Here is a 13,449-nt window from a genome sequence, read left to right on the forward strand (position 1 = left end):
CTACAACCTGACCTGGAAGATAGCATTAAGCATAGAAAATAAGTATTTTTAAGAAATAATTTTGCATTGAAAAAAAAGGAACCTAAAGACAAGTATTTCAATTTATATATATATTTATAATTTAAACTTAAATATACAAAGAACCTTAAAAAGGTAATAAAACAAAAACACTTAAAGGTCACATGTCATGGCTATTTCCACTGATCATAATTCCATTGTTGTGGTCTACTAGAATAGATTTATACCGTGCAATTTTCCAAACTCACATTGGTTTCGCATACAGCATCTCTGTAAAGTATGTGTATTCACTCTCTGTCCTTAACGGGAAGGCATGTTCCGGGGACGACATGACATCATGATGTACCCGGAAGAATCAAATGGACAGTGACGTATCTCCAACGAGGCGTTTTGGGGAGGTATTTTCTGTTTTAGAGTTTTACTCCCTCCATGGTGTACTTTGAGGGTTTTGACTCTGCAGACCGTTTATATGCATAAAAACCTTCATAACACACAAGGGGACGGGCAATAACCGGAAAAGCATGACATGTCACCTTTAAGACAATGAAAATATGACAATGGCAAACTACAGTGAATTCTATTTTAAAGGGGAGGACTGTGCAGACATGTGTGCAAAAATTGGCAAATTGTAGTTGAGCATGAACATGGCTCAGTATTAAGAAAGACAAAAACAAGAGTTTATTTAGAAGATTCAGTGTTCTTACATTTAAAATGCATAGAAAAACACATGCTCATAGTATAGGTAACATAATACAAGAGTAACCCAACCTACCTAAAAACATTTTTTAAAACGTAGACACGCACAGACCGAAACTTATCTTAAACCTGAGAATATAGAAAAGGTTTAAAATAGTTTTTCATGTACTATCCTTTGAATTATTTGGTAACACTGACGGGCATTCCCGGAGGCTAAATAAAGCACACGGACATGCAAATCGAAACTTAAAAGAGGAAGAGTGAGACCGATGGAAGAGACATCAGAGTCAGAGGGAAATTTAGATGGAGAAAGGGAAAGGGAAATTAAATTGAAAACGAGATAGGTGGGGGAGGGGGGGAGTTCTCTCCTCTGATTGGCTGCTGCCTCTCCCCTCATAGTGAAGTCTTGAGGCTGCTCGCGGCTCCGGGCTCATTCTCACAAGCGAAGGCGTCTGCGGAGCAACACAGCCGGAGCTGTCACTCATTCAGCGGAGCCTTCTTCTCCGAACCAACGCGCTGCTCTGAGACCGAGAATACACGTTTTCTTTCTTCTTCATTTGCACCTGAATAATGCTGCAGTGAGTGGCCGGAGCGGGCAGCCAGCGCTGAGTTTCACCGCCTGGGTTTATTCACATGTAAAGGAGATAGTCTGCTGTTTCAAGACACATTTTTGGCAGGATACGAAGGGAATTCGCACTTGGATTACTGACCTGTTGAGGTGAGCCGAGTGGATGTGGGAACGTTTTGTGTCTAAGGGTTTTACATGGAATGCTATGTTGTTTGGAGACCTGCGGTGGAGCTTGTCCAAAATGCGCGCAGGTGGTAAAGGAGCGCACTTTATTGCCAGTTTAAGAGGTAGCATTTGTGAACGAATGCACCCCTGATATATCCTTAAATCTAAACCTAAATGCACATTTTTTAAATTGATGTATAGTGTTTAAATTAGCCATATATTGCTCTGTGAATGCCGGCTTTCATTGAGTTATCCAAACCTGTGAAACAAAACAAACCAGATAAATTATACCCCACATTTACTGTCAATATGTGTCGGTATTTGTATTCCCCCTAAGTGACTCCTAAATGCATCGCAGTAATAATAGGATTTTTAAGCAGTGTCAATAACAGACTATTTTTAACCCCCCCCCACCTCCCCAATATCTTCTGGCTAAGAGGATTCCCCCTCTCCCTGCTTCTTCTCCTGCAAGACAGTGAGGGATCAGTGAAGTTAATCCGGCATCTCTCCTGAGGACCTCTGGCCGACTCTCCTTGGCTCTCCGTGCCACTGCTCTGTAGTACAAGCATGCATTGGGGTTACCCTAATGTGCTGACAAGTTAAATCCCTGTATTGGTGATTTGGCAGGACTCTGCATGGCTGACAATGCGAGAGGGCCTCCTATGGAAACCCTTGAGTTATTGTTGCGGTGGACCGTGGATTACATGATTGCTTAATGCAATGTACTCTGGTGTCGTGTAGTGTTTATGGTTCCCTGATTGAATGCAGACAAGTGGATACTTTGTGGAAATGGGTATTGGAAGTCACAGTTACCTGATATGTGATGTTGTTGTATACAAAAGGTGCATCGAAACATTTAAAATGGTTCTTTGGGGATTTATTATTTCATTTTTACAGGAAAAGTGAAAGCTTTGCTGTATGTAACTGTCGTATTTAAATGACTGTGGAGGAAGTCCTGACTATATTGAAAGCCATATTTTAAATTTGGTGATTTTGTGGATTTAGTTTTCAGTATCTAATCCCAAACTATACCTGTTTTTGAAGCTTGCGGTTCTTAGTTCTTAAAGATGACTTTGAAGACTCTGATTGCCACAGGGATGTTGTTTTTGTCATAGCGTACGACTTCAGGTGACAAAGTCGATATTGAAGCTGTGATTTTTACTGCTCAGTACCACAGCTGCAAACACTATCCTGAGTCAAGTGAAGTTAAGCTGGGCCAAAGAAAGAAATGCCAAAAGTAATCTCAGAATGTGATCAAATGGCAGAGATGTACCAGTCTGTCCACACCCTACGTTCAATCATGGTTTTATTCTAATTCAAGTCATTAAATGTGTAATCCTAACCCTCACACCAACCGTGTGATGCTGTTAAGGTACCTGACTGAGGCAACATAAATGGCTATCCCCCACCTGCACTGAAGATTGCTAAAGTGTCTTCAAAACTTTGGGGATAAGGCTAAAAACTATTCTCTTTTTATTGTATACACCAATAGAAAAAACACTTTTGGCAGAACAGCCCCCTAGTTCTTGCATCCCTTGAAGACAGGTTCATTTTGACTTAATATTCTTAAGCCTAGTCTACTTTTAAGTACTTCCGACCTCAAGCCAGCTCCAAAAAACAATACCAAGCTGCCATCTTTATTTAGACTACTTCCAGTATTCCATGATGGCCTCTTCACCCCGGTGTGCAGCCACTCAGCCATCTCTCACCCTCATTTCCTCAAGCCATGGATGAGTGAGATTCCTAATGCCCTTAAGTGTTTACGCAGTAGAAGGGGGGGGCCTGTTGATTTACTGTTGGTCCCTTAAAGTGTCTAAAATTGTGCCTGCCCCTCACTGCTGTAGCCTCCTTATCCAGCCCCAATGAAGGAAAGACAAATACCTCCTTTACCTTTTCCTCTTTCTGTTGAAACAACTTCTCAAGCATATTTCTGCAATGGATGTTTTATCACGTCACAAATCTCAGAGCTGTATTGCATTGACTCAGTGGTTGCAGGTCTGTGCAGTGCTTGGAATCAGTAATAAGGCACCAGGGAAGTGCTCAAAGCAGTAAATGTGAGTGTCTGGCTGTTTGTGTACGTCTTTTGAGCCACAGGACTGATTTTCTGTGTATTCACGGATTTATTTTCTTTACAGCCTCTGAACTGCTGATGGGTGCTCATCATGAGGGGTTGTTAACATTGCAGGCGGGGTGGGAAGAGCCTCCGTCGGCTATCTGATAGCCCAGGGTCCCTCAGTGTCCCTCTGCTGAGGCAGCCCAACCTTAACATTCTGAGGCAAAATTACCTTGAGTCATTGGAGGCCTCCTGATGGAAATTTCACGTAAATTGCAGTTTTTTTTTCTCTTGATGTGAGATGCGCTCGAGGAGGTTATGTGCTTTTTAAACTGTTGCCCTGCTCTTTTGAAAGTCCCCATCCAGGAAAAACGGAGAATTTGTTTTGACTTGTCTGTAACCTTTACGTTAATAATGGCCTGAAACTAAAAATCCCCTGTTTCTTTCAGTTCAATATTTCCAAGTTTCCTGTTTTAGCAGAGTATAAATACTGGGAAGAAGTGAAGAAAGTCCCCACCCCTAAGAATACCACGAGACATACCTACATCTTCTCAGAGACTCAGTGCCATGTGATAATCAGCATTTAGGTCTTCAGCCAATGGAAAAAGCAGGACCAGTGACTAAAAGAGTGTTAAAATATACTTTTATTCTAATAATAACATGATTTAAAGATGGTAGCTAAAACAATCTTAACATGGTATATATTTTTGAAGTCGTCATCCCTTAGTTCCTGGTGTTTTGACCCAATAGGCGCTTTCACACCGGAGTACTTTTTCCAGGAATACTTCCGATAGGTCCTGGGACTTGCGTTCACACCAAAAAGATCTAGAACTAGAACTTTTTTTGCCAACCTTTTCACCCCTTTTTAGTCGCTGCTAGAGAGCAGGGACTTTCCTGGGGAGGAAAAGGTTCCAATTTATGATTGGCTGGGCGAATTGTAAACCACGCCCCGTAAAACTGGGAAAAGTTTTGTGAAGTCGCCATTTTATTTGCTGGCATTAGCATTAGCCCCATGCACCAACGGAGAGAGAATAACTTATGGCAACACAAAAAAAAACATGGGAGCGGTGGAGATGATGAGGTGTCGGCATTCTGGCCATTTGATCGGAAGGCTTCAGTAGAAGCTGCTGGGACTTCCGGCCGGGGACTTCGGGTGGCAGTATACGCCGTGAAGTGGTTTGCGGCCTACCAGTAAACCCAAAGCAGAAGAAGAAGAAGTGACGTCAGCGGCTTCATTTGCCTAATCTTCCCTCAAGGACTTATTCCAGTGTGAACGCGATCTGCTCTTTAGTTCCATGGGGGAACTAAGTGCTGGGAACTAAGTACGGCAAAGTACTTGGTGTGAAAGCGGCTATAGGAATGAACGAGGCCCCGCCTCCCACGCTGTATCCAGTTCTTATTATACATCCATGCTTCATTTGCCTAATCCTCCCTCAGGGACTAGTTCCAGGAACTAAAGAGTTCCGATAAACTAAGTACGGAACTAAGTATGGCAAAGTACTTGGTGTGAAAGCGCCTAATGAGTGAGAAAGTGTATGTCAGTTTACAGTACACAAACCTTTATTGATGAGCAGAAACCGACAGACAATGTTTAAAATCCAGATTAACCAGACCTGTTTTTCACACATTAAGGCAGGTCGCTATGCAGTATGCACACAGCCAGCAAGGCTATAATGAAAACCATCTATCCAACCTTAACACTCTCCTCCCAAAAGTGGGAAGGCAAGCTGTGGCATTTTGTTTGTTTACCTTCTACTGCCACCCAGCCTGCAGCCCCGCTAAACCAACAGCAACGTGTTAAGAGTTTGCTCTTGTCAGGTCAGGGGACATGTTGCACCCCAACTCCCCCCCCCACCCTTCCTCACTACTAATACTACTCTCCACACGCCACCTGGAAGCCAAATATACCTCCATGTGACTCAGTTGTTGCTGCCTGTAAGCATGCTGCACTTTGGTTTTAGGATTAGGGGGAAGGCTGCAGCTGCTGAGAACACACACTTTTGGTTCTAATGCGGAGATAACAGTGGTGATGGTGATGGTGTCGTCTTGCTGTTAAACCAGTTAAATAGCATTTATTTTGCCCCTTTCACACCGACGCGGTTCCAGGGCCGGTTCGGAGCTAGAGCCTGAAATGCACAGTTTTCTCCTGTTCACACCGCAGCGGAGCCGCCTCTAAGCTCCAGAATCTGGTTAGTTTCAAGCACCCCAAAAAATTGTCGTCCTAGAAGCAAGAACCGCACACATCACACTTATCTCGGAGGGGGGCGAGATTAACCTGAGCTAACAGTTTATGGCGAGTAGCCTACGGCATTTCAATGTGTAACAAGCCATAGCACTGAGCAAAGTGACTAGAACACAACCACACACTTATTAAAAAAAACACTTTATAAAGTCAGACAACACTAACCAGGCTTCGTGTGAGTCTGTTTATTTGTACCTTACTTTGACCATCCGTTCGCTGTTATTGATCATTGTGGAGAGAGGCAGACGTTTTGTTTTGTATTATAGCAGCTATGGGATGGAATCAATACATGAGCTGCACAGGTTGTCATGTCCGACTATCCCAAGTAGAATCATAATGAATAATACGCCGGTAAAATGTGCCTGTAGAAAAAGGCTTATGCCACAATGGGATAGCAACAACAAGTAGTCAAGAAAGTCAGTTTAGCTTCGGTTGCTATGCTAACATCGCCCAATTTATACCAGAGAAACTTTCCTAACAGCGTTGTGATGCCAAACGGCGTCAATTCAGACTGACACACATTCACTTAAGGGGAATTCGTGTATCAGCTGCTTGTGTGACAGTCAGACAGTGAATACTTTACAGCGGCCGCTGCCACGTGAGCTAACGGGAGAATAAACTCCGGTGGAAGAGCAGCCAGCACTGCAGCAGTCGGTAAATGCCGCTGAAACACATTAATAAACATTGAACCACGGCACTCTGGAGAAAAGTATAAGGTTGGAGAAGTCGTTATTTAATCTAATCTGGCTTCGTGTGATTAAAAGCAACACGATCATCGACCCGACGCAGTCCCCCATTGTTGTTGTAGTGAGCGCCATTGGGGAGAAAATCAGCGATGTAAACGGTGACGTCATGACGCAGCAGCACCAGTCGGGCTCTGGGCGGTGTGAACAAAACAGGGGATGAAAAGAAGAACCGGTTCTTTCATTTAATTTCAAACCTTTATTTATCCAGGTGTATCCCGAGATCATTGATCTCTTTTTCAAGGGAGACCTGCAAACCAGAAAAGCTCTAGCACGGAGCTAGAACGGGAACTACGTTGGTGTGAAAGGGGCATTAGGTCTGTGACTAGGGTCTTAGTTATTGCCATACATGTCCCTTATCTTTCAAAGTACAGGTTCATTTCATTAACTGTCTTTCTTTAGTTTTCGTGAAGAAATCTCTAACCTAAGTTTAAGTTAAGCCCTATATGGATACAAAGAGTAAAGTACAATCAATACAACATGCACAGGTTTGTCTTTTTAAATTTAAAATGCTCACTACGGACCTACATGAACTGGTTGACAAATATTCTGCTCAACTATAGGAGACAAAGGGAAGAAGACATATTATTTTTGTCTTTGTATTAGCAACACAGCTTTTATCTGTGAGGCCCACATGGCCCTGGCAGCACAAGATGAATCCAAACTGAGTGGCTTTTCAAAGACATCCTAGAGGGAGAATGGTGAAGGTTAAATTCAACTGTGTCCAAGGTCCACTTCACCTTTACAGTATGTGTGGGTTTGAGGACTCAACAGATCTGCAAAAACACCAACGAGTCAGACTTCTTGAGATCAATTCCAGTCCAACTGAACTGGATGATAAAACTGGAGCCAACATTAAATGTTAAAGTCGGGCAGCAACCAGGAGTGCACTTATGCTGGAAAACACAGATTCCCGATTCCACAAGTCCAGTTTTCCCTTAATTAAAAACTCAGCAAACCACACTTGGAGGATGTCATAAGAATTATTTGTATATATTCTGAATTGATTAACATATCAACTTTATTTTAAGAAATAATATTGTTTTACAAAAAATTACAGTGTTAAAATAGTTGTTAATTCTCCGTCTGAGCAAAACGACCCCCACATCAATGATCAGGACAGCGAGCGTGGGATAAGGGGCGTTGGTGGTTTACATCCCAGCTGGGAAAAGTGAATGATGCTTGTTCTCAGTCCTCCATCACCTGCTGCTGTTGATGTGCTCTCCATCTGAACCCCAGTGGTATGTGAAGAGCTGCTTTGTGGACAGTACATCTATTTGTTTGTACTTAGATGCCACCAAGTACCAACTTGTGGTTCCGTGCGTCAAAGAAAAGAGCACTTGGGCTCAGCAAGAAACCCTCAGTGGAGTAAACAAAGCTCCACATACAGTTTCCAGGGTATCCCTTCACCAGACGCATGATGTTGCAGCCTCTCCCTGTCTGCAGGGGAGCCACATGGTGCAGCAGATGCTCGGGCCGCTGCTCTGACTCCTCAAACTCTCCTTTCTCATGGAAATGCCCACGGTTGTCTGGCTGAATAATAGCGATGGTCTGTGTGTGCACGCGTGCATTATGGGCCGGCATGCGTGTGAAAGTGAAAGGCTTGGGAGGTTTGTCTCGTGGTTGGAGGCTTTTTAAGGCAACTTATGAATAAACGGGGCTAGTTTGGGTAGTTGTAGTGAGCGGTCAAAGAACACATAACGGTGCTTTGTGATTTTTAGAGCTCAGGGGCCTCATTTATAAAGCCTTGCGTAGGATTCACGTGGGAAGGTTGCTTACGTAGGACAACGCAAATAAATACGCACAGACATTTTTATTTGGTTGTTTGTGTTCCAGCTGTCGACCAGCTGTCGATCAGCTGTGTGCAGCATCTCCACTGCAGCCTGTGCATCTCAACCCCCCGCAGCAACTCTATATCCACCTGTTAAAGGAAATACAACTAATGTATTGAGTTATATCAGCTGCCAAATCTACCAAATATATGGTGTTCTTAGTTTCCATACATGCTGTGTTTTATGAGCGACTTATCAAGTCTTAGCAAACGGCATTAAACACGATTAAACATGATGGTATATCAAACTATGCTCGTATCTATACAACCTATAGAAATGCAAAACGGCCTCAGTTTAGACGTAATTCTGTCCTCCTGCTTACCGCATCATTTATGAGAAAACATGTCATAACATTAACACAACATATTCGAGGTAGTTTGCAATAACATATCCGTATATATTTATTTCTCCAATTACGTTTTTGTGTGCACTGAGGAGTCGCAAACAGGCGTTTGTTTAATCATTTTAAGATTGGCTTCAATAAATGTTTGCGAATGAATTCTTCATATATGATAAATGAGAGGTAACATTTTATTTATGTATTTTTTTTCACATATTTCTCTCCATTCGTCCTTCTGCCAACGGTGTCGCGGTTTCTCGTCTCTCCCGTTTTAGTGCGTAGTGCGTACGCATGGGTCTGCGTGGAGGACCGCACATTTTCCCGTCAAGTTTGTTTTTTATAAATCGCTTGCTTAGAAACGGGCGTACGCCATTTTTTTGAGCGTACGCATCGTTTATAAATGAGGCCCCAGGACTTCTGTGTCAAGGTGTTAAAAGCTACTCAATAGTTCCTGTACATCTCCCCTCCGGTCTGTTCAGCAGATGTTCACTCCTTCTGATTTTCTTTTCTTCCTTATGTAAGCCGCCTCTGCAACCCACATTACATCACAGCACGGTGAAACCCTACATGGTTTTGAACCTTGTGGCAGTGTGTGGGCAGGTGCATTTGATTCCTCCTGGCATCACTGTATCCGTCCCTGGCAGCTCCGGAAGGCTTCCTGACTGCAGGCTGCCACGGGGCGGCATATTGTCCAGAAGGCGGGAGGTGTGGAGGGCTGTGATGGGGTGTGGGGGCGGGGTGGTGGCACCCAGTGCGACCCCCACTCTCAGTGTGAAAAGGCCTTTGTGTTTCCCCAGCCCTAAATCTGCCTGGCATTGGATTGAGCCAAAGTGCCAGGTTCAGAGGTCAGGAGGCTGACAGAGGAAAGTGTGCATGAGCTTGTTGTTCTATCTTTGTGAGGACCAGTTTGAGATTGATAAATTATGACATGGATGTTTGGCAGATTGAGGGTTCCCTTTTCTTGCAAATGGAAAGTGAAACTAATGAGCCGCAAAATGCACCTTTGCTTAGTTCAACAATGTTTGTAACAATATATAAATCTGGATCGATATATTCATACAATGATCAAGGATCCAATATGATTGATGAAACATTGAAACAAATCCTGCATCAAACAATGGTAACATTGGTAACTTAAACATTGGTAACTTAAGGGAGAATTATGAACATGTTTTGATTTGCAAAATACCTTTTTTTTTTTCCTTTGACCAATGATATAAATGTTCTCAAATGTAAAATGTCTGAACTCATGCAACCCGACTACAGCTATGCCTAATCTTATACTGTACAACATTTGAAAACAGTTTAAAATCAGTTTGATCAAAGAATAAATTAATACGGATTCCGAATACAGAGAAGTCTGGAAGTTTTTCCTTGTCCGATGTGGGGGTCCAAGGACAGAGGGTGTCCTATTCCTATTATGTACAAACTGTGAAGTCCACTGAGACACATCAAATGTGTGATATTGGGCTGTATAACTAGACTGATTGATTTTTCATTCGGTAAAAAAGTAGGTCTGTTTACCGAGGCTTACAAATCATTCCTACTTTCTTAACAACTTCTCCAAAAATAGTTATTTTGTAATATACAAAAACCGCACCCTTGAAAGTAACAATTGTGGAATTTAAGACTAAATTAGAAGTGGATTACACTGCGGAAGCACTTTGACAAGACTATGGCTATGTTTTGATCAGTGCTATGAGACGCTAGCACTGATGACAACTCATGATGTAGGGAAGACGCTTTTCTTCCCTACATCATGAGTTGTTGTGCCTCATTGACACACACACACACACACACACACACACACACACACACACACACACACACACACACACACACACCACACACACACACACACACACACACACACACACACACACACACACACACACACACACACACACACACACACACACACACACACACACACGTGGAAGTAAACAAGCAATGTGATCATACCAAGTGGTAAACCAAGTGTCAGGACATCCTGCAGGGCTACATCTCTTGCATGTCCTTATCTCTACGTCTGCGCATTTCCACACAGAACTTCCTTTATGTCCCTGACTATCTTTTAGTTCGGCCTCCTGAATAAATGTATTGTCCCAATACAGATTTCTAGAAAGTATATGTGAAACCTTGATCTGGTTTGTTTTCTGAGAATTGGGTCATTTCCTTTAGTTAACGGGGTATTCTCATGAGACGATGCTCAAAGGTTTGCCTTGCACTTGGCTGCAACCAGTTCTGGAGAGTTCAATTCCGTGGACAGCTCACTTCAAAGTTTTTAAAAGCGTCTATTCTCAATGATTTCATTGTATGGCTGACTCATGAACTTCCTATGTTTCTTTTCTCTCATGCTTTTTGTGACTCAACCACAGTTTGCATTTCAACCCTAGACTGTTAGTCAACCCTTGGTGTTCCAAATAAACCAAATGCAAACCAGAAACCGCAGAGATCCAGAGGCGGAAGGGTGTTTACTGACCTCGTCCAAACTCTGTGTTTTTGTCTGAGAGCTATTTAGGATTTGTCTGGCCACTCTGCATCAGCGGTGAGATATCTATCGGAGTCTGATGGTTGACCGTTCTTGTGTTTGTCCTCTGTGCAGGACAACATGCCTCAGACACCACCGTTCACGGGGCAGCTGAACACCAGCGGCTACAACAAGAATTTGTACCAGACCAAAGAGGAAGGCTATTCCGGCCTCTATTATCATGACAACAACCTAACGTCTGGGTCCCTGGAGGCCCTCATTCACCACCTGGTCCCAACTTTAGACTATTATCCAGATGTGAGTATTGCTTTTACATTTTCTTTCCTGTTATTTTGACCAATGGTGTTTTTCTTTTTCTTTGCTGCTTCATCAAAGTTAAAAAGTATAGCATTTCTTCTTTTTGTTCTGTCTTGACCCTGTTGATGCCAAAGTGGCTTTCTCGTACTTTCCTTTCTTACTTTCCATAGCACAGGGATTCAAAGTTCTAATTCCCCCTCCTTGGAATGTTTATATTGTGTTCTTTATGTAAACATTTTAATTTCATGTTGATTAATAGCCCATTTTTAAATCTAAAACATTCCATTTAACATCACGCGGTTAGTTTTGTGGTAAATGTTGTATATTTTATTTCCACAGAGGACATTCATCTTCACCTTCCTGCTCAGCTCACGTATTTTTATCCGCCCACACGAACTCATGTCGAAGGTGTGTCACCTTTGCATGGAGCAACAACGACTCAGCGACTCCCAAGCTGACAAGGTCATTTCTAGCTCCTCTGCATGAAGTTTAGGAATGTGTAGAATATTGTGTAGAATATTGTGTAGAATATTGTGTAGAATATTGTGTTCCAACAGGACTCCGACTCCTACTTAACAAATCTAGACCTTAAACTTTATTTTCCCTATTGTTTAGTCAAATTCTTTATTTGGTTATCTTGCACTTTTTCAGATACGAGTCAGAAAGATCGCTCCCAAGATCCTCCAGCTGCTGAGTGAGTGGTTGGAAACGTTCCCGTACGACTTCAGGGATGAGCGGATGATGCGCAGTTTGAAGGAGCTCACCCACCGGCTGGCCAGTGGAGACGAGGTCAGTCTTTTTCGTGATGTTCACTGTAAAGATGCAACAAAACAGTTCTTCGTACTAAATTAGAAATGTAACCAAAGACTTGTCTGCTGATAATATGTGTGGGTGTTATCACAAGCTAATGGATGCTGTTTTGTAGACTGCACGTGCCGCAAAGCTACAGGCACAGGCAGATTTGTGCAGATAGTGGTGAAGGGGTATCTCTGGCAACAAAGCCGTTCTTTAGGCTGGCTGAGTTGAGAGAAAAGCCCCATTGTTCATGGGCTAGGTGGCCTTTTTTGTTGCCTCTTTGGTGATCCTTCCTAGGCAGCATTTTAATTGTTTCACTGCTGCAGAGCTGCATTTCCACGGCTTAGCGTCCTGTTAGCCTCTGCGGCGCTGTTTGGATCAACGTTTATTTAGCTTGGTAAAACTGTGTTCGTCTCTCACACCCTGTTATCTTTGTTGCACATGTTGGGTTTGATTCAGAAGAGTTGTTTTTAAAAACAAGTGACTAATGCATTGTGTGCCATGAAGGGAAATGCTAATATGGCAAATAAAACTCTTGAAACAAATAGATCCTTTTTTTGAGAAATTATTTTATTAGCTTTCTTGGTGAGTTAGATGAGAGATGGTTGATTGTCGATTAGTCACCATAAATACTAAAAGTAAGGGGAAAACGGCTAGCCTGTAAAGAGATTTAAAAAAATGTTGTTTAAGTTTGCAGCTAGAAATGTAAAAAATCTATTTGTGGTTTAAGCCATTAAATGGGCATTCCCCTATACATATTTAGAAAATTAATTGGTTTCTTTTTTTTTAATTTACACCCATGTAAAACCAATATAACACCCATATTGCACCATAATTACACTGTTATTATTCCCATTTTACACATGGACCACAACCTGTCAAATGACCATTTAAGTCTTAAAAGTTATCAGGTGCAACTATTTCTTGCTGCTACGACTTATCCAACTGGGTCCCAGGATACGCTAATAATTTCCCTCAAATAAAAATCCTTGTTAAAGTTTTCCTATTCTGTACTTCTCAGGGAGTTTTCACAAACCGCCTTCGTCTGTTACCACTTTAATTACACTTCATATCTAATGTTCTTTCCCCGCCGTGTCACTAGTGGAAGCGTTCCCACTCCACTTTTCTCCCGTCTAGACATAGTATTGGGTTAGTCATGATGAATCAGGGTGGTTTCAGTGCATGTCCTGATGGTTTCACACGCGTGTT

At 42.5% G+C, this 13,449-nt stretch overlaps 1 protein-coding gene across 1 annotated transcript in view; it reads left to right on the forward strand.

Moving 5' to 3' along the window:
• Positions 1–1,157: 1,157 nt before the first annotated feature.
• The window catches only part of rasgef1ba (RasGEF domain family, member 1Ba), a 35,786-nt gene continuing 23,494 nt past the window's right edge, over positions 1,158–13,449 (forward strand). The window contains exons 1-4 of the mRNA XM_034090444.2: positions 1,158–1,432; positions 11,263–11,445; positions 11,785–11,907; positions 12,097–12,234. Of these exons, the coding sequence (XP_033946335.1) occupies positions 11,269–11,445; positions 11,785–11,907; positions 12,097–12,234 (438 nt within the window). The 5' untranslated portion in view covers positions 1,158–1,432; positions 11,263–11,268. The remainder of the gene's footprint in view (positions 1,433–11,262; positions 11,446–11,784; positions 11,908–12,096; positions 12,235–13,449) is intronic.

This window comes from Pseudochaenichthys georgianus, chromosome 9, assembly GCF_902827115.2.
Source record: "Pseudochaenichthys georgianus chromosome 9, fPseGeo1.2, whole genome shotgun sequence".
Lineage (NCBI taxonomy): Eukaryota > Metazoa > Chordata > Actinopteri > Perciformes > Channichthyidae > Pseudochaenichthys > Pseudochaenichthys georgianus.